This window comes from Pelophylax lessonae (genome assembly GCF_965119305.1).
Source record: "Pelophylax lessonae genome assembly, chromosome: 5".
NCBI lineage: Eukaryota > Metazoa > Chordata > Amphibia > Anura > Ranidae > Pelophylax > Pelophylax lessonae.
The window spans coordinates 334,853,140-334,876,252 of record NC_138772.1 but is presented as its reverse complement, the minus strand read 5'-3'; the positions used below and the strand labels follow the sequence as shown (position 1 = coordinate 334,876,252).

General features: G+C 41.9%; 1 protein-coding gene across 1 annotated transcript in view; it reads left to right on the top strand.

Moving 5' to 3' along the window:
* The first annotated feature begins 519 nt into the window (after window positions 1-519).
* The window catches only part of NEDD9 (neural precursor cell expressed, developmentally down-regulated 9), a 165,349-nt gene continuing 142,755 nt past the window's right edge, over window positions 520-23,113 (top strand). The window contains exon 1 of the mRNA XM_082259724.1: window positions 520-637. Coding sequence (XP_082115850.1) covers window positions 635-637 — 3 coding nt within the window. The 5' untranslated portion in view covers window positions 520-634. The remainder of the gene's footprint in view (window positions 638-23,113) is intronic.

Here is a 23,113-nt window from a genome sequence, read left to right as displayed (position 1 = left end):
GGGTGTACTCACTTTTGTGAGATACTTTATATATATATATATATATATATATATATATATATATATATATAGTTTTTTTATATTATTTTTTTTTGCACAGTGTTTGCGCATTTTATATGGACTTTATTTGCACATATATGTCAATTTAGGATGAGTTCATCATATGTTTACTGCAATTTTATTGTGTCTCTTATGTGATTTATTGATTTATATCTAGCACAAGGACAGCACACTTTTTATTGTTTGGTTGGAACTAAAATATATAGCACTGCTAACAGTTCAGTACAATGTCTTTAAAAATTGGCTCTAGTGTGAATGAGTTTGGTAGGAGTGTAAGCGCTATCTGGGGACAAGGACTAATGTGAACAGAACAGATGTACTCTGTAAAGTATCAGAGAGACCGTATTTCTGAGTCTTCTTTTGTTCCTTTATTTATAAAATGATATGCCATTGTATTTTTATTTATTTTTTTCATTACAGAACATGTAAACTGCATGGTACAAAAAGATCCAGGAAGGTATAAAAAAGAAAAAGCCCATGAAATACACCCAGCTAATGCCAAAAGGATTTCCTATGGAGATTACCACTACGTCAAACTATTACATAGCTTGATTCAAGAAGGAAGATCTGAACAATGGTAAGAGGAAAATGACTGTGTATGTTAACAGTGAATACATTTTAGGTTTTTCAGTTTGATTGCTATCAGTTGTACAAAAGGGAGTTGATTATTTTAAAATGCCATGGATTATTCTTCAATTTAAAGCTCAAACACAGGTATTTAGCCCTCAGTAAATGTATATTACATTCACATTGTACACCTCTAGGCATTGTCCCCTATGATATATTTTCCAATTTTTTATTTATATTCTGAAAGAATTTCAGACACGTATACCTCCTTCACATTCATTTGTTTAAAACCAGGTGCTCTTCATTGAACATTTTTTAAAAATTCCAAATAAAGCAAACTTAACCTTTTCCTTTAACATCCCTTCTTTGTTCTCATACGCCCAGGGCTTTTTTTCAGCGGGAACGCGGGGGAACACAGTTCCGGCACCTTCAGTCTGAATGTATGCAATGCAATGGCATAGGGGGTGCTGGGGTCAGTGGGGTGAGCTGAATGGCCTATTGATGCTGGCTACCGGGGGATCTATTGTTGCTGGGGTGAATCTATTGTTGCTGGAGGGCATTTTGTTGTGGGGGGGCTATTGTTGCAGTGGAGGATTTATTGTTGCTTGGGGGAACTATTGTTGCTGTGGGCTATTGTTGGGGGGGTCTTTTGTTGCAGGGGAGGATTTATTGGGGGGGGGGCGATTGTTGCAGGGGGGATTTATTGGAGGAGGGGCAATCGTTGCAGGGGGGGATTTAGTGTTGCTGGGGGGCTATTGTTGTTGGGGGTCTATTGTTGCTGATTGCAGGGGATCTATTTTACTGTTTTTTCTATAGCTGCAGGGGAAGATGTATTGTTGCTGGGGGGATCTATTGTTGGGGGGGGTCTATTGTTGTTGATTCCAGGGAATCTTTTTTACAGATTTTCTAGTTATTAACAAATTCTATACAAATTGCCTAGAACCACAACATGATACTTGGTTCTGTATTCTCTGAAAGGGTGGGGTGGGGGGTACTGGGAGGTGGGTAGAGGGTGGAACCAAAGGACAGCGCTCGGAGGTGGGTAGGGGGTGAAGACAAGGGGGGACTCTGAAGAGGTGAGTACCTGTACCTATTCTCTGAGAAAAAAAGCCCTGCATACGCCTATACCGTTACAAAAAATTAGGACATAGTAAAACAAAGATTCTCATTTGCTTTTGTCTGTTTTCTCCAACCATTATAAAAAGGTAATTTGTGTTATGACTGGGCTATGTGTGTGATAATAAAATCAAAGTCCACAAGAAGAGAACAAGCTAGCATAATTTAAGGAAAAGATCAGTATAAGGCATTTATTGTATACTCAGCTATTACAGTATTCAAATAAAGAGAATGTTGACAGATGGCGAAGAGATTGCAGCCACCCAACAAGAGTAGCCTATGGGTTATAAATGGTATAGGGGCAAGGCCTGGTACATTGAACCAGTTGCCTCACAATTTTTCTAATGGGAGTGGACAAGCCCTTTGTTGATAGGCTAATTTTTCTTGAACAAAAACATCTATAACCATGGCAACCCATGCTTTGTCCTCTGGTGGTAAAGGAACAATTAGCCACTGTGCTATGAGAATGCGGGCCAGGAACAGTAGTATATGCATAGGTATTCTATACATTGGGTGGAACCTCTTTGCCATCTATTAATCCATGTAAACTCAATTTAGGGGCTAAGGTAAAGGTTAGGTAGCATAAAAAAAAGGCTATTGACTGTAGTTAACATATCTGTCTAACAAGGAAAAAGCTTTGGCCACCTCCATAATATGTGTATAATATCCCCTGGGGACTGTCCACATCTTTCACAATCCAGGAGAGACCTACCACTGTACTGATGGAGCCTTGTGTGGTGGGGTGCCTTAGGTTCTGTGTAATATAAAACAGTTGGAGTTTATGAGATAGTGGCAAGGACACGACAAGAAGGACCTATAAAGTGGATGTCCACTGATCATCCACCAGCCTACTCAAATCAATCCTCTATTTCAATTTCCACTGTAACTTTTTTCTGTGTTAAAACCTGAAGTGAGAATAAGATATATAGTCAAAATATGGCTTTTGTTGTTGAGGCCTGAGTCACCAAGCCAAACAAGGGGAAGCACATTTCGTGTTCATAGTTTGTGGTTTAGAAAAGAGTTTAAAAGGGATTTAGGAGAAGTAGTTAATGGTAAGATCCTAGAATGTACAAAAAGGTAGATGTGATAGAAATGTAGTAACACTCTTGAATGAATAATTTAAAAGACACATCTGGAGTAAGCTGGTGCAGTTTTGGAAATCTGATTCTGCAAGATCGTAAAGAAAACATAGAGGTTTGACAGCCAAGCAAATACATTATTGAATGTAATGAACAGACCTACCTATAATTAATGGTAAACAAAAAATTGTCTCATTTACTTTAGAAGAAAGGTGGAAAAAAAGTGATATATTTTGTGTGTATAAATACACTGTTAAAAAAAATGAAAGGAACACTTTGAAAACACATCAGATCTCAATGTGGAAAGATACCACGCTGGATAGCTATACTGATATGGACTGGGGAATGTGTTAGGAATGAAAGGATGCCACATCGTTTGATGGAATATAAAATTATCACCCTACAGAGGGCTGACATCCAAGAATCCCCGAAAATCAAAGTGAAAAAATGATGCAGCAGGCTAGTCCATTTTGCTGAAAATTCATTGCAGCGACTCAAAATGGTACTCACTGAGCTCCTGAACAGACTGGAGTGCAACCTGGCATCAGCATACCAAGACATTTTGGACAATTTTATTCTCCCAACTTTGTGGGAACAGTTTGGGGATGGCCCTTTCCTGTTTCAACATGACTGCGCACCAGTACACAAAGCAAGGTCCATAAGGACATGGATGAGGGAGCAGGAACTTGACTGGCCTGCACAGAGTCCTGAGCTTAACCTCATAGAACTCCTTTGGGATGAATTAGAGCAGAGACAGCGAGCCAGGCCTTCTTGTCCAAAATTAGTGCCTAACCTCACAAATGCGCTTTGGGAAGAATGATGCGCCACTTTACAGGCACATTAAGGGGACCCCCAGGCACTATATTTATAGGAAATGTAAATTATTATTGTTACACTTTAAACATAATTAAAATCACTGCTCCTGAAAAAAAAATATTTTTTTTTGTTTTTCTTTAATTAAAACTTGTCCCCCAGGGCAGTACCCAGACCCCTATACCCCTTTGTTGCCCAATTACTTGTATATAAGTCTTAAAAATGGAAACTTTTGATTTTTCCTTTTCAGCTTCTATAGACTTTAATAGGATTTGCTGTTATGGTAAGAACATTTCTCCTGTTTGGGAGTTCTGCTGCGAACCAAACAGGGGGGTGTTCAGCCAATCCCTAATCAGGTCTCTGTGCAGGCCAGTCAAGTTCCTGCACCACACATTCACTCATCCATGTCTTTATGGACCTTGCTTTGTCCACTGGTCCAAATCGTTTGGTGGAGAGGGGACTTTTTGGTGTTGGGTTGTTTTTCAGGGGTTGGGCTTTGCCCCTTAGTTCCAGTGAAAGGAACACTTAAAGCGGTTGTAGCCTAAAAAAAAAAAAAAAAAAAAATCCTGCAAGATAAAGGCATAATGAGCTATTATGCAGTTGTGGCTCCGTGTCTGAATGGACACGCAGAGCAGCGGCTTGGCTCGGGTGCCCGCATAGCAAGCTGCTTGCTGTGGGGGCACTCCGCGGGATGGAGGGGTCAGGAGTGCCGGCGAGAGACCCGAGAAGAGGGGGATCAGGGCTGCTCTGTGCAAAACTACTACACTGAGCAGGTAAGTATGACATGTTTGTTATTTTTCAACAAAAAAAGCAAGACTTTAGTATCACTTGAAGTTTAGGCAAATGATTTTTACCAGTCACTGGACACTTTGCATTCTGGGAAAGAATATTATTATTTCAATGAATGAAGGAGGTGGGTGAATAAGCAGTGTAAATATACAAAAAAAAGAGTCTTAGAGGTAGATGTCTACATTTTTTTCCTTTGCTAGCAAAAAAAAAAATAAAAAAAAACTTGATGGGAGTTTTAGCACTTCCCAACTGTATTTTTTAGGCTATACATACTGTATTCTTTAACCAATTAAGGACCACCCCACGTACATTTACTGCAAGCTCCCAATGTGATTGGATGCAGCAGGAGCCAATCAGCTGGTCCAGCGGTCATGATAGTCGCCAGCCACGATGGCCTTCGGCCACCTGCGGTCGTTCAGAGGAATGACAGAACGCAAGTCTGCCTATGTAAGCAAGGCAAAACCGTTGTTCTGTCAGACAGGAGGAGTGCAGGAAGAATGAGATCTGTGTTCCTGATTGTGCTGCTCAATGTTCTCTTTGCTGGAGAGTAATCTGTATCTCGGGACCTGCACTGCATGCATGTCCCTGCTTCAATTATTCAGTGGATTTCTGCTCTCCACATTTCTTGCTGCTTCTTGGATATCCCCCCTATAGTCACTAAATCTCTAGTGATTAGGGGAGCAGCTCCAACATGAGGAAGCAAAGCCGTGCTCCTCTCCTGAGATGGCCAATCACACAGAGAAAGAGTCAGTTGCAGGGAAACCACAGGCAAAACTGGTGACCTTGCCCCTTGCTTGCTTTGTTGACCACATCTTACACAGTTCAGGTTCCCTTTTAACAACATTTGAACCAAAGTAAGTTTAAAATTGGCAAAGTGATGAATGGTATTTACCTAGTACTGTTTATAAACGGCACTAGATATAGTGCAATTGGGCAGCCATTTAATCCATTATTCTGGGTGAACTCAACTTTCCTCAGGCACTGGGTATAGAGCCAATCTTAGTGACTCTGTGCCTTCAGATCTCTGTGATTGGTCATAGCGAGACCAATCACATGATATAAACAGTGTGTATTTACAGCTAAGAACACTCCTCTTCCTCTTACAATGGAGATAGGGGAGGAATCAGAAACAAATGAATGACTGTCTTATTTATTAATTCCTAAGCAGTGTATACAATCACTGCAGCAGCTACAATAATAAAGTTGAATGCTTTCACCCTCTTCTTCTCCTACACATCTGATACCCACTCTGTCTCTCTATGTGACTTGTATATTAACCCTTCACCTCACTTAGCCAAAAAATGTGTACAATAACTCCTTCATCTGCATTCCACCACTGTATGTGACCTGTAGACTAAGGCCCCATTCACACCTAGTTGTTTGCGATTGTTGGCAGAATCACTGAGATTCTGCCCCTGGACCCAAAATGCTCTGCAAATCTGACAAATTACACCATGCTTGTTCAGGTGCCATTTATTTTTAATGGCACCTAAACACAGGTGCGATTCTGCTGCAATTGTCTCGCGATCAATCATGGCAAACCGCATCCTGCAAAGCTGGAGCTGGAGATTTTTTTGGACGACAGACTTCGCGCAATGCGGTTTGCCGTGATTGCAGAGCGATTTTAAATGAGACAATAGCGGCAGAATCGCACCCATGTTTAGGTGTCGTTGAAAATGAATGGCCCCTAAACAAGCATGATTTGTAATTTGTCAGTTTTGCAGAGAATTTTGGGATCACAGGCAGAATCGCTGTGTTTCTACCCACGATTGAAAATGCCCAGGTGTGAACAGAGCCTAAAGCCCCGTACACACGTGCAGATTGTCGGGCGAATGATCGGCCGTCTTTTGTCCCCGGGCTGTCGTGTCCGCTGAAAAGTGCAAAAGACTGCACACGAATTTTGTCCGCCGACTGTAGAAGTGATGTCATGTGATGGTTAACTTTCCCTGTGTTTTTTCTTTTCTGAGCATGCCCAGTCTTGCAAATCTGCTGTCTGTCGGCCGAATTCTGTACTGACTGGCTAACAATCGGCCGTTCTGGTGTCGGCATACAAAAATTTTAATGCTTGCGCGACAGATTCTGTTCAGTCGAAAGTGCGCTGTCGGCTGTCAGAAGCATCATACTAACAAGCCGAAAATCGGCCGATCGGTCGTCGGCCGAATCTTTTAGGCCGACAATCTGCACGTGTGTACGGGCTTTACCCTTTGTGTTTGACCTGTATGCACTATATCTAGTGCATGAGCATCATTACCAAGCTCCTACCATGCCAGCATGTTTTTTCATTTCAAAAAAATTTTGGCAAACAGTGAGATCACCCTGTGGTCTACTTTCCAAAAAGAAATTGCTCTGACATTTTCATTTTTACTGAAAATAAGGGAAGCAGTTTTTCTTGTTTCTTATGGAAAAAAATGTGTGTTATTTTTTTCTATATTCACTAAATATATTGCAGTTTGGGTGAGCAAAAAGATTTTAAAGAGGTTGTAAACCCAAAAAAAATGTTTTTTTCTTTTTGCAACCTGAAAGAGAAACACATAATAACCTAGTATGCACCGCATACTAGCTCATTATAAAATACTTACCTTAGAACGAGCCCCCACCGTGCCGCCCGTTTACCTGTATGACGGGAGACATGTCCAGTCACCCGTCTTCCTGGATCGCGGCATCCGGCCATCTGATTGGCCGAAGCCGCGGTGACGTCACTCCCGCGCGCGCGCGCGGGAGCCGACGGTCATAGCACGGGGCTCTGAAGGAACGGCACTAGCGGCCGTTCCTTCAGAGCGCATGCGCCAGTGACGTCACTGGCTGCATGTAAGGTAAATATCTCCTAAACGGTACATGTTTAGGAGATATTTACAGTACCTATAGGTAAGCCTTATCATAGGCTTACCTATAGGTACAAGTTACAGAGAAGGGTTTACTTCCTCTTTAAGTATTTGGTTAATTAAAAATCACAGTGGTTATTTAATACCACTAAAAGAAAGCTCTATGTCTCTCGAAATAATAATAATAAAATTCATTTGGGTACAGTGTTCCACAACAGAATAATTCTCAGTCAAACTATCAGAGCAATGGAAACTGAAAAATGGCTTGGCAATGAAAGGGTATTACAGGCTGGTACTCCAATGGTTAAGCCTTGTAAGATTTCTTTAAACACTTCACCTCGAGAAGATTTACCCTCCTTCCTGACCAGGCCACTATTTTTTTGTGATACGGCACTGTGTTAATTTAACTGACGATTGCGCAGGCGTACGACTCTGTACCTAAATAAAAATGATGTCCTTCTTTTTCCTACAAATAGAGCTTTCTTTTGGTGGTATTTGATAACCCCTGTGGTTTATTTTTTGCGCTATAAATGACCGACAATTTTGAAAAAAATATATATATTTTTTACTTTCTACCCTAAAACATGAAAAAAAAATGTAAAAAATGAAATTTCTTCATTAATTTAGGCCAATATGTACTCTGCTACATATTTTTAGTAAAAAAAAATCCCAATAAGCGTATATTGATTGGTTTGCGTAAAAGTTATAGTGTCTACAAACTACAAAATATGGGATATATTTATGAATTTACTAGTAATGGCAGCGATCAGTGGCTTATAGCGGGACTGCGATATCGCGGCAGACAAATCGGACACCTAACTGACACGTTTGACACTTTTTTGGGGACCGGTGACATTATTACAGTTATCGGTGCTAAAAATATGCCCCATCACTGTAATAATAACACTGGCAGGGAAGGGGTTAACAGGGGTGATCAAAGGGTTAAATGTGTGCTTAGCTGGTGATTCAATGTAGTGGGGGTGATGTTTTTACTAGGGGAAGGCATGGATCCTAGTCACTTCTTTACAGGAACACAAGATCCATGCCTTCTGTACTGACAGAGCATCAGTCTGCCTTGTTTACATAGGCAGACTGCCACTCTGCCTGAGTACCAAATGATCAGCGGGTGCCAGTGGACATCGGGTCCCCAGGACCCGCTGATCAGCTTCCGCTGTGTAAAATCACAGCGGGAGTGAACCACTGGTGGTGCGCCCTCGCCCCCGATAACATGAAGTGCAGCATCACGTACACATACGTGATCCTACACAGAGTGGCCGCCCTGTAGCAGTAAATATGTAGTAGTAGGTAAGTAGTAAGAGTAGTAAGATTACAGTAGTAAGATTTCTGTGTTATTACAGATTGAAGGATCACTTACAATAATGATGAGATATCTGCGCTTTGGTAGATTGGAACATCACTTCTACTGCTGCAGTCAACAGTGAACAATAATGAACATTTGGAAGCAATACAATACATAAACACTGATCCCTTGAAAAATAGCATTTGGGAGGAGGCTTATTAAAACCAGCAATGGAATTTGTTAAGCTGAACAGGAAAACCCTCGGCTCGGTTGCTTAGTTACATTACCATTAAGGCTTTATTAAACACAAAATCAATTATTTGTATTGTTAAAACTGTAGGCTTTGTTTCTTCTATTTTTATCTAGTGATCCAGCCTACAAGTCTGTTGTTTTTCTAAAGCACAAGCTCCCCAGCAGAATATATCAGTTTACATAGATGAGACAAACCACTTAACACTAGCATGGGTGATTAAAATCATCAGTTTTTATTTATTCATGTAAAACCTTTATCCCAAAAAGAAAACAGTTTTCTGTAACTGATTATAAAGTGTGGGCTGGAGTTTGGCTGTTAGTGTAAATCTACAAATATATTTAATACTTCCCTCCCCCTAGACTGACAATGCTGATGTCTGCAGTGCCTCCTGTGCTCCTTCATCTAGAGTTGTGTCTTACTAATACGGGGGGGGGGGGGGGGTGTACTAGCCTGGAGGTGTGTTACTGGATTTAATACTGCTTTAAAAGCAATTTCGTACAGATATTTTACACTTTGCTGGAAATTATTTATGAAAAGAATGCTAATACTTTCTTATTCTTATTGATAAAGAGGAAGGAAGAATTTAATCACCCTTGCACAACGTCTACTCTCAAAGACACAAGGAAGAATGTGAAGGGTCATGGAACTTTTCAGGGAAGCACATTTTTCTCTTCCCCCTCATTCTCAGAGAGGCATTTCCTAATCTAGTATTAGCACCCACGCGAATATATTTAAAGTAGATAAAGATAATGCTTAAAGCAGAACTCCAGGAATTTAATTACTCCCTAAAATGTGCTGTATTACTATGGGTTAAGTCCAACAAGGTGCAAGCAACCTCATGAATCTCTTTAATTTACATTTTTACTGAGTGCTGGTAGCACAGCTATCGCTAAACTTTAGGCGCTTCGACAGTGGACCTTCTGGTCTCCACTCCTGTAGCTGCAAAGTCATATGCAGCCACTCTACCTACCCCTTTTCTCCTCCTGGCCAATCATAGAATGATTGGTATTCTGTGAACCCATACAAAACATTTTGTGAATGGACAGCAGAGGGGAGGAGTAGGCAGAGCACCTGGAGTATACTGATTACTGTACTCCCAGCGCTCAGTAAAACTGTCAGTTGTAAATAAATGAGATCCACAAAGAAGTCCAGAAGTCCATGAGGTGGCATGCACCCATATCAAGCCAGTACATTTTTGAAAGTGTCTGAATGCATATCAACCCTTTAGGCTTTAAATAATAAATCAGAAGCCAACTGATTTATTTGAACCTCCCTATAAAATCTAATCAGAAATAACCATTCTGTATTTTTATAGCTCAAAGCTATGATCAAATGATTGTGAGTATTTGATATGAGTTGTTGAACATTGAGCATCTTCGAATCTCAGTATACTGCTGATTTCAATAAACCTTCATGTGACATAGCTGCAAGTTTTGCTTACTGTTTAAGAAACAGAAAGCAGCACAGCTGTAACCTTTGGGGTTAACCACATGAGCCTTAATTAACATTTAACCTTATGATACAGCTTCAGGGCCTAAACAGGGCTTGTTTTAGCTTCTCAAGTAATTCTATTTTATTTAAATTTGAGTACATTTTATAAATGTAATTTGCTTAAATAAAGCAAGGATTTTCTTGTTTCAAATCTATAAATACACTGTACTATGAAAGCATAGTAAAAAATAGAATAATATGTAAAAGTTGTTTTTTTGTAACATATTTCTAATTCATAGTAAAGGCACTGGTTACATTTCTTTTAAATTATGTCATGTCAAATATTTTTTTATAAATTAAAAAGAACTTTAGCTAATGCCTCAAAGATGTGACACATCAGCTACAAGAAGCTACATCTCAGGTTTAGACAAAGCCAGCCTCAAGGCAGGCAGCTACTGCTGATCTGTCTCTTAAAGAAATACCTGAGCAAAATATAGAAAGGACAGGAAAGTGAAAGTAACGCTCTAACTGAGCAGCACAAAATAGTACAGGGGTTCTAACCTTTTCCCAATCTATTTGAAACTAGGAAAAAAAATTGGCTGGACATATACTTTAAGTTTATTCAATATACTGGTTTAACCTTCTTAGCGGTATTCCCGAGCATGGCTCGGGGTTAAATTTCAGAGCCAAAAGCAGTAACCCCGAGCCACACTCGGGGTACCGCCAGAAGCATCGCTGGATCCTGTAAGAGAGGTTACTTACCTTGTCACCGGGATCCAGCGATGTGCCCGGCGGTGTCTAGCGGCGGTTCTTCCTCCCGATTGTCTCCGTGCCCCGGCTTCCGTCTCCTGTGACGTGACGTTCGCAGGGGGGTGGAACCGGCGGCAAATTCAAATGTAAAAACGCACCAAACACACTAATACAGTTCAAAATAAAAAAAATCATATTAGTTTGCCCGCCAGTGCCCTTTCCTGCAGTTTTACTGTACTTTTTATGTATATATATATATATATATATATACAGTAAACCCCCCTCCATTGCGGGGGTTACATTCCGGACCCAGCCGCGAAAAGTGAAATTCCGCGAAATAGAAAAACCCTATTAAAATGCATTGTAGGCATGTTTATTTTACTGTCACTGTACGTGTAGAAGCATTTTAAGGTCTTTAAACACACTTTTAAAACAATAGAAACTCATTTAAACACATAAAAGATACTAAGAGACATAGCAAGAGCTATGGAAAACACAAAAATATTTCATTTTTAATGATTTATATAGTAAAATAACATTACAAAAAAACGCGAATTACCGGGACCGCAAAAACTGAACCGCGATGGAGCGGGGGATTACTGTATATATATATATATATATATATATATATATACGTGCATATATATAAAAAAAAATATATATATATATATATACACGTGTATATATATATATATATATATATATATATATATATATATATATATATACACACACACATGTGGGTATATATACATATATATATACATAATTCTTGTGAATGAGCAGCCCAAACAAACTGTATACATATATTATATATATATATATATATATACATATACATATATATATATATATATATATATATATATATATATATATAATATATGTATACACACATATATACATACATATATATATATATATATATATATATATATATATATATATATATAATGTATACAGTTGGTTTGGGCTGCTCATTCACAAGAATTACATGCAAAATAATGGTACCGCTTTCAACACCTAAAATCCAAAAAAATCATATCGCCGGGGAGGTTAAAGTTAAAAAAAAAAAGTATTACGTATTGTGATTTAAATATTATGTTTCTGCATAAATAATGAATGGAGATACATATTAAGCACTTCATGGTTAGACAGCGCTGGGTACACACATAACAATATGACCCTAAGAACACCATCCCTACAGTCAAACATGGAGGTGGAACTACTAAGAAGTTTTCCTCCAAATGTGTGACTTAAAGAATAAGTGTGCTTTTAAACAAAGTGCTCTTATTCTTCTTGCCCCTTTGCCCCGACCTAAACAATCCCACCCTCACTCAGATGAGATCCATGAGAGACCAAATGACTTGACCAAAATAAATGACTTGACTTGACTTGACTTCTAGCAGGGACTCGACTTGACTTGCTTGCTTTTCGCCACAGTAACTTGGGACTTGCTTGAGACTTGAAGGTTAAGACTTGAGACTTGCTTGTAACTTGCACATGTGTGACTTACATTTATATATTATTATGCAAATACATAAGCAAAGGGCATAGCAAAGGAATTAAAAACAGTTTTGCCAGTGGTCTCCCTGTAGATATTCTTTTCCCCATTTTTGACTACATTATTGGCTTACCAAACATTGTTCCACATTGTGTCTCTCTACATCTATAGATGGATTAGAATTCAGCCAGTCCCTGCTGAACTGGCATCGTTTTGATCCCTGTATGGTCATAGCCGGATTGCAAATATCATAGACACCAATTTTAAAGCAACTACCTGTTAAAGGCAAAGACAATTCTGATTGCTCATAACATTTAGCAATAGACAAAACTAAATTTAAAACAATAAATAGGGTTGAGCGAACACCTAGATGTCCGTGTTCGACGGGTTCGGCCGAACTTTAAAAAAAAGTCCGGGTCCGTGTCCCGGACTTTTACCGAACTTTTCCCGGACACCGAACCCCATTGAAGTCAATGGGGACCCGAACTTTAAGGCACTAAAATGGCTCTAAAACACCAAAGGAAAGGGCTAGAGTGCTGCAAATGGCAGCAAAACGTAATTAAGAGCATGGCAAGTGCTCTGCAAACAAATGTGGATAGGGAAATAACTTAAAACAACAAAAAAAAACAGAAAAATAGAACAATGTTCTTCTTCATCTCTGAAGGACGAGGCCCATATGGAGTAGGAGGGAGGTTGAGGTGGTGGTGGATGTGGCGGTGACTAGACATATGCCGGTTTTCGGTAATTCGATATATCGCGGTATTGCATAGCCACGGTATTGTTATTGTGGCATTTTTAAAATACCGAGTTTCTCTGTCAAGTCTGCCTGACTTGTGAATTGATACATTTCAGTGAGCTGGATGACTCATTCACTCACTCAGCTAACACCTTTCAGCATTAAGTCTCCTAACTATAAACAAAAATGATTACATTTGTATCTTTTCCTTCCCTCTGCCAGGGAGAAAGGAAGTTTAACCTCTTAAAGACTGGATCTTTTTCTGACACTTGCTGTTTGCAAGTTAAAATCAGTTTTTTTTTTGCTAGAAAAGTACTTAGAACCCCCAAACATTTTATATATTTTTTTAGCAGAGACCCTACAGAATAAAATGGCGATTGTTGTAATATTTTATGTCACACTGTATTTGCGCAGCAGTCTTTCAAACGCAATGATTAGACTTTAATGAATAAAAAAAAAAAAAAAAACGTAACAGTAAAGTTATCCCAATTTTTTTTTTTTTTGTTACACAGAGAATCGTGAGAGAATCGTGATCTTTATTCCAAGCTAAAAAATCGTGATTCTCATTTTGGCCAGAATCGTGCAGCTCTAATAAATATATATATACACACACACACGCCTAGCAGCCCACATTACATTATTATATAGCCATCAAGCAGTGTCTGGCCTACCTGGTGATGACTGGTCCTGGCGCTCTGATCCGATGGCCTGGTCTTTAAAGGGGCAAATCCTTGCGATCCAGAAGTGGTTAAACCTGCAGGAGGACCGGTGTTTTTATCTATTAATGACTTTACTATTGCTTTAGGCCTGGTTCACATGTATGCGGGTTGGTGGTTCACATGTATGCGGGTTGGCGGTTCACATGTATGCGGGTTGGCGGCCCACATTTGCACAGGCATAGCAGCCCATTGATTTGAACGGGCTGCTATGCCCTCATTTTCCGCAGAAAAAAGGTGCATGCAGCATTTTTTTTAAATTCAGTGGCCTTGAAATCCATCCTGCTTTTGCACCATGCGACTAACCTGCAGTTCCTGCTCTGGCAAGCTTTCTGCATTTTTTGTATACGTGGGCACGGCATTTAAAAATAAACAGTTTGCGTGTGCAGCAACGGCAGGTAAGTCGCATGGTGCAAAAGAAGGATGGATTTCATGGCCACTGCATTTTTTTAAATTCTGCATGCACCTTTTTTCAGCTGAAAACGCAGGCATAGCAGCTCAAGCCCATTCACATCAATGGGCTGCTATGCCTGTGCAAATGTGGGCCCCCAACCCGCATACATGTGAACCAGGCCTAAAGCAATAGTAAAGTCATTAATAGATAAAAACACCGGTCCTCCTGCAGGTTTAACCAATTAATGACTTTACTATTGCTTTAGGCCTGGTTCACATGTATGCGGGTTGGGGGCCCACATTTGCACAGGCATAGCAGCCCATTGATGTGAATGGGCTTGAGCTGCTATGCCTGCGTTTTCAGCTGAAAAAAGGTGCATGCAGAATTTAAAAAAATGCAGTGGCCATGAAATCCATCCTTCTTTTGCACCATGCGACTTACCTGCCGTTGCTGCACACGCAAACTGTTTATTTTTAAATGCCGTGCCCACGTATACAAAAAATGCAGAAAGCTTGCCAGAGCAGGAACTGCAGGTTAGTCGCATGGTGCAAAAGCAGGATGGATTTCAAGGCCACTGAATTTTAAAAAAATGCTGCATGCACCTTTTTTCTGCGGAAAATGAGGGCATAGCAGCCCATTCAAATCAATGGGCTGCTATGCCTGTGCAAATGTGAACCACCAACCCGCATACATGTGAACCAGGCCTAAAGCAATAGTAAAGTAATTTATAAACAACACCTCCTTCAGGTTTAACCACTTCTTGACCACAAGGATTTGCCCTCTTAATGACCAGGCCATCGGATCGGAGCCGAGCGCCAGAACCAGTTATCACCAGTTAGGCCAGACACTGCTTGATGACCTATTTTAGGCCTGGTTCACAGAGTCTGTACTGACTGACTATATAATAATGTGCATAAGTGAACCAAAGCCCCTAAATTCAGCAATGAAATTGAAGTGAGGTGGAAATTTAATAATTTAAATTTAATAATAGAATACCGTGATAATACCGTATACCGTGGCAAAACCTTAATCAATTAATCGCAGCATGAAAATCTGATACCGTCACAAGCCTAGCGGTGACATAGGCCTGCGCACAGGGTGTGCTGGGTGTGCCTGGGCACACCCTAATCACCTAGGGCACATAGCATTGCCAGTGAGGAGATGGGAAAGATCTCCCTGGGACCTGCTCTGCTCTATTTCTCCTTGCCTACAGGTACATGGCCCCGATACATTACTCTCCCTGCTGGCAAACACATGCATGTGTATTTCAACTTTGGGGTGCACACCTTAATGCAATAGGCTGCGCACACCTATGGGCGGTGTAGGTGGAAGCGGCGGTGGAGGAGGACCAGGGCCGGATTAACAGCATCATGGGCTTGGTGCTGAGGATTTTGAAGGGCCTTAAGGGCCGTGCCTTGCCATGCACCCAGAGGAGGAAGGGTGCAGCCATGCATGCCTAATTCAACATGGGATGCTGTCTCTGAAGCCCATAAACACATCCATGCATCGCCAACTGTCCCTCCTTGTCCGGCCTTCACGCTGTGTGGGGAGGTTCTGAGGGTGCTGCCTGGGGAAGCGAGCATAGAAGCCAGACTTCTGTGTTTACAAGTGACAGAAGAGCGGTAACAGTGAATATGGCCAACCCGGGGCCTATATAAAAGGTAGGGGCCTGGAGCTGCAGCTCCAATAGCCCCTACATTAATCTGGCCCTGAGGAGGAGGACGAGGTAGCCAACACTGCTTCTTTTCAAAAATTTTAAATGAGGGTACACCCCAAAAGAGTGAGAAAGAGCAAAAATGGAACAATGGGTGGGTAAGGTCGGTATCCATTGCTATTCTGCATAAGGTACGGAAAAGTCCCGTGGGATCCATGCCTGGTTCATTTTAATGAACGTGAGCTTGTCCACATTGTCTCTGGACAGGCGGCTGCGCTTGTCTGTTATAACGCCCCCAGCCGTGCTAAATACCCGTTCAGATAATACACTGGCTGCAGGGCACGCCAGCACCTCCAAGGCGTAAAGGGCAAGCTCAAGCCATGTGCCCAATTTGGAGACCCAGAAGTTGAAGGGGGCAGACCCGTCATTCACTACATGTAGGCGTGTGCACACATACTGCTCCACCATGTTGGTAAAATGCTGCCTCCTGCTAAGACGTTCCATCTGAGCTGCTGGTGCTGCTGTTTGTTGTGGCGTGCTGACAAAGCTTTTCCACATTTCGGCCATGCTAACCCTGCCTTCTGAGGTGCTGGCGGTGCCCTGGTTGCGTTGGCGACCTCCTCCTCCTCCTCCTCTGCCTTGTGCTTCCACTGTGGCCCCGCTGTCAGATGGGAATGCCAGCAGCATGGCGTCTACCAGCGTGCGCTTGTACTCGCGCATCTTGCGATCGCGCTCCAGTGAGTGAATTAAGGACGGTACGTTGTCCTTGTAACGGGGATCCAGCAGCGTGGCCACCCAGTAATCAGCACAAGTTAGAATGTGGGCAACTCGGCGGTCGTTGTGGAGACACTGCAGCATGTAATCGCTCATGTGTGCCAGGCTGCCCAGAGGCAACGAAAGGCTGTCCTCTGTGGGAGGTGTATCGTCCGTGTCCTCTGTATCCCCCCAGCCACGCACCAGTGATGGCCATGAGCTGGCCTGGGTGCCACCCTGCTGTGAACATGGTTCCATCTCCTCCTCCAGCTCCTCCTCCTCCTCATCCTCCTCATCCTCCAGAACTGTGCCCCTGCTGGACAATTGCGTCCCTGGCGTTTGCGTGTGCAGGAACCCACCCTCGGAGCCCCTTGCGAATGACTGCCCTGAAAGCCTTGGAAATGTTACCTCTTCATCCTCCTCCTCCTCCTCATCCTGTGCCACATCCTCTTCCATCATCGCCCGAATTGTTTTTTCAAGGAGGCATGGAAGTGGGATAGTTAAGCTGAGAACGGCGTCATTGCCACTGGCCATGTTGGTGGAGTACTCAAAACAGCGCAACAAGGCACACAGGTCTCGCATGGAGGCCCAGTTAAATTAAATAGCGGAATAGAAAATATGATCCAAAAAAAGTGTATGTATATCACACGTACACAACCACACTGGGCCCCAATTACTATTGTTTGTACCCCTAAAAGGCTAGATGAGGAGTAGGGGGAGTATGGAACAGGCAGCACCCTCAAACCTTCAGAAGTATGAGATGAACCCCAACAACTTGGAAAGGTGGATCTCTCTCACACGTACCGACACAGACTATCCCGCAATTCAATTGATCCTCAAAGGTTTTTATTGAATAGCGGAGTAGGAAATATGATCAAAAAAAGTGTATGTATCTCGCACGTACACAACCACACTAGGCCCCAATTACTATTGTTTGTACCCCTAAAAGGCTAGATGAGGAGTAGGGGGGGTATGGAACAGGCAGCACCCTCAAACCTTCAGAAGTATGAGATGAACCCCAACAACTTGGAAAGGTGGATCTCTCTCACACGTACCGACACAGACTATCCCCCAATTTAACTGATCCCCAAAGGTTTTTGATTAAATAGCGGAATAGAAAATATGATCCCAAAAAAGTGTATGTATATCACACGTACACAACCACACTAGGCCCCAATTACTATTGTTTGTACCCCTAAAAGGCTAGGAGTAGGGGGAGTATGGAACAGGCAGCACCCTCAAACCTTCAGAAGTATGAGATGAACCCCAACAACTTGGAAAGGTGGATCTCTCTCACACGTACCAACACAGACTATCCCCCAATTTAACTGATCCCCAAAGGTTTTTGATTAAATAGCGGAATAGAAAATATGATCCAAAAAAAGTGTATGTATATCACACGTACACAACCACACTAGGCCCCAATTACTATTGTTTGTACCCCTAAAAGGCTAGATGAGGAGTAGGGGGGGTATGGAACAGGCAGCACCCTCAAACCTTCAGAAGTATGAGATGAACCCCAACAACTTGGAAAGGTGGATCTCTCTCACACGTACCAACACAGACTATCCCCCAATTTAACTGATCCCCAAAGGTTTTTGATTAAATAGCGGAATAGAAAATATGATCCCAAAAAAGTGTATGTATATCACACGTACACAACCACACTAGGCCCCAATTACTATTGTTTGTACCCCTAAAAGGCTAGGAGTAGGGGGAGTATGGAACAGGCAGCACCCTCAAACCTTCAGAAGTATGAGATGAACCCCAACAACTTGGAAAGGTGGATCTCTCTCACACGTACCAACACAGACTATCCCCCAATTTAACTGATCCCCAAAGGTTTTTGATTAAATAGCGGAATAGAAAATATGATCCAAAAAAAGTGTATGTATATCACACGTACACAACCACACTAGGCCCCAATTACTATTGTTTGTACCCCTAAAAGGCTAGGAGTAGGGGGAGTATGGAACAGGCAGCACCCTCAAACCTTCAGAAGTATGAGATGAACCCCAACAACTTGGAAAGGTGGATCTCTCTCACACGTACCAACACAGACTATCCCCCAATTTAACTGATCCCCAAAGGTTTTTGATTAAATAGCGGAATAGAAAATATGATCCCAAAAAAGTGTATGTATATCACACGTACACAACCACACTGGGCCCCAATTACTATTGTTTGTACCCCTAAAAGGCTAGATGAGGAGTAGGGGGAGTATGGAACAGGCAGCACCCTCAAACCTTCAGAAGTATGAGATGAACCCCAACAACTTGGAAAGGTGGATCTCTCTCACACGTACCAACACAGACTATCCCCCAATTTAACTGATCCCCAGAGGTTTTTGATTAAATAGCGGAATAGAAAATATGATCCCAAAAAAGTGTATGTATATCACACGTACACAACCACACTAGGCCCCAATTACTATTGTTTGTACCCCTAAAAGGCTAGGAGTAGGGGGAGTATGGAACAGGCAGCACCCTCAAACCTTCAGAAGTATGAGATGAACCCCAACAACTTGGAAAGGTGGATCTCTCTCACACGTACCAACACAGACTATCCCCCAATTTAACTGATCCCCAAAGGTTTTTGATTAAATAGCGGAATAGAAAATATGATCCAAAAAAAGTGTATGTATATCACACGTACACAACCACACTAGGCCCCAATTACTATTGTTTGTACCCCTAAAAGGCTAGATGAGGAGTAGGGGGGGTATGGAACAGGCAGCACCCTCAATCCTTCAGAAGTATGAGATGAACCCCAACAACTTGGAAAGGTGGATCTCTCTCACACGTACCAACACAGACTATCCCCCAATTTAACTGATCCCCAAAGGTTTTTGATTAAATAGCGGAATAGAAAATATGATCCCAAAAAAGTGTATGTATATCACACGTACACAACCACACTAGGCCCCAATTACTATTGTTTGTACCCCTAAAAGGCTAGGAGTAGGGGGAGTATGGAACAGGCAGCACCCTCAAACCTTCAGAAGTATGAGATGAACCCCAACAACTTGGAAAGGTGGATCTCTCTCACACGTACCAACACAGACTATCCCCCAATTTAACTGATCCCCAAAGGTTTTTGATTAAATAGCGGAATAGAAAATATGATCCAAAAAAAGTGTATGTATATCACACGTACACAACCACACTAGGCCCCAATTACTATTGTTTGTACCCCTAAAAGGCTAGGAGTAGGGGGAGTATGGAACAGGCAGCACCCTCAAACCTTCAGAAGTATGAGATGAACCCCAACAACTTGGAAAGGTGGATCTCTCTCACACGTACCAACACAGACTATCCCCCAATTTAACTGATCCCCAAAGGTTTTTGATTAAATAGCGGAATAGAAAATATGATCCCAAAAAAGTGTATGTATATCACACGTACACAACCACACTGGGCCCCAATTACTATTGTTTGTACCCCTAAAAGGCTAGATGAGGAGTAGGGGGAGTATGGAACAGGCAGCACCCTCAAACCTTCAGAAGTATGAGATGAACCCCAACAACTTGGAAAGGTGGATCTCTCTCACACGTACCAACACAGACTATCCCCCAATTTAACTGATCCCCAGAGGTTTTTGATTAAATAGCGGAATAGAAAATATGATCCCAAAAAAGTGTATGTATATCACACGTACACAACCACACTAGGCCCCAATTACTATTGTTTGTACCCCTAAAAGGCTAGGAGTAGGGGGAGTATGGAACAGGCAGCACCCTCAAACCTTCAGAAGTATGAGATGAACCTCAACAACTTGGAAAGGTGGATCTCTCTCACACGTACCAACACAGACTATCCCCCAATTTAACTGATCCCCAAAGGTTTTTGATTAAATAGCGGAATAGAAAATATGATCCCAAAAAAGTGTATGTATATCACACGTACACAACCACACTGGGCCCCAATTACTATTGTTTGTACCCCTAAAAGGCTAGATGAGGAGTAGGGGGAGTATGGAACAGGCAGCACCCTCAAACCTTCAGAAGTATGAGATGAACCCCAACAACTTGGAAAGGTGGATCTCTCTCACACGTACCGACACAGACTATCCCGCAATTCAATTGATCCTCAAAGGTTTTTATTGAATAGCGGAGTAGGAAATATGATCAAAAAAAGTGTATGTATCTCGCACGTACACAACCACACTAGGCCCCAATTACTATTGTTTGTACCCCTAAAAGGCTAGATGAGGAGTAGGGGGGGTATGGAACAGGCAGCACCCTCAAACCTTCAGAAGTATGAGATGAACCCCAACAACTTGGAAAGGTGGATCTCTCTCACACGTACCGACACAGACTATCCCCCAATTTAACTGATCCCCAAAGGTTTTTGATTAAATAGCGGAATAGAAAATATGATCCCAAAAAAGTGTATGTATATCACACGTACACAACCACACTAGGCCCCAATTACTATTGTTTGTACCCCTAAAAGGCTAGGAGTAGGGGGAGTATGGAACAGGCAGCACCCTCAAACCTTCAGAAGTATGAGATGAACCCCAACAACTTGGAAAGGTGGATCTCTCTCACACGTACCAACACAGACTATCCCCCAATTTAACTGATCCCCAAAGGTTTTTGATTAAATAGCGGAATAGAAAATATGATCCAAAAAAAGTGTATGTATATCACACGTACACAACCACACTAGGCCCCAATTACTATTGTTTGTACCCCTAAAAGGCTAGGAGTAGGGGGAGTATGGAACAGGCAGCACCCTCAAACCTTCAGAAGTATGAGATGAACCCCAACAACTTGGAAAGGTGGATCTCTCTCACACGTACCAACACAGACTATCCCCCAATTTAACTGATCCCCAAAGGTTTTTGATTAAATAGCGGAATAGAAAATATGATCCCAAAAAAGTGTATGTATATCACACGTACACAACCACACTGGGCCCCAATTACTATTGTTTGTACCCCTAAAAGGCTAGATGAGGAGTAGGGGGAGTATGGAACAGGCAGCACCCTCAAACCTTCAGAAGTATGAGATGAACCCCAACAACTTGGAAAGGTGGATCTCTCTCACACGTACCAACACAGACTATCCCCCAATTTAACTGATCCCCAGAGGTTTTTGATTAAATAGCGGAATAGAAAATATGATCCCAAAAAAGTGTATGTATATCACACGTACACAACCACACTAGGCCCCAATTACTATTGTTTGTACCCCTAAAAGGCTAGGAGTAGGGGGAGTATGGAACAGGCAGCACCCTCAAACCTTCAGAAGTATGAGATGAACCCCAACAACTTGGAAAGGTGGATCTCTCTCACACGTACCAACACAGACTATCCCCCAATTTAACTGATCCCCAGAGGTTTTTGATTAAATAGCGGAATAGAAAATATGATCCCAAAAAAGTGTATGTATATCACACGTACACAACCACACTAGGCCCCAATTACTATTGTTTGTACCCCTAAAAGGCTAGGAGTAGGGGGAGTATGGAACAGGCAGCACCCTCAAACCTTCAGAAGTATGAGATGAACCCCAACAACTTGGAAAGGTGGATCTCTCTCACACGTACCAACACAGACTATCCCCCAATTTAACTGATCCCCAAAGGTTTTTGATTAAATAGCGGAATAGAAAATATGATCCAAAAAAAGTGTATGTATATCACACGTACACAACCACACTAGGCCCCAATTACTATTGTTTGTACCCCTAAAAGGCTAGGAGTAGGGGGAGTATGGAACAGGCAGCACCCTCAAACCTTCAGAAGTATGAGATGAACCCCAACAACTTGGAAAGGTGGATCTCTCTCACACGTACCAACACAGACTATCCCCCAATTTAACTGATCCCCAAAGGTTTTTGATTAAATAGCGGAATAGAAAATATGATCCCAAAAAAGTGTATGTATATCACACGTACACAACCACACTAGGCCCCAATTACTATTGTTTGTACCCCTAAAAGGCTAGGAGTAGGGGGAGTATGGAACAGGCAGCACCCTCAAACCTTCAGAAGTATGAGATGAACCCCAACAACTTGGAAAGGTGGATCTCTCTCACACGTACCAACACAGACTATCCCCCAATTTAACTGATCCCCAGAGGTTTTTGATTAAATAGCGGAATAGAAAATATGATCCCAAAAAAGTGTATGTATATCACACGTACACAACCACACTAGGCCCCAATTACTATTGTTTGTACCCCTAAAAGGCTAGGAGTAGGGGGAGTATGGAACAGGCAGCACCCTCAAACCTTCAGAAGTATGAGATGAACCTCAACAACTTGGAAAGGTGGATCTCTCTCACACGTACCAACACAGACTATCCCCCAATTTAACTGATCCCCAAAGGTTTTTGATTAAATAGCGGAATAGAAAATATGATCCCAAAAA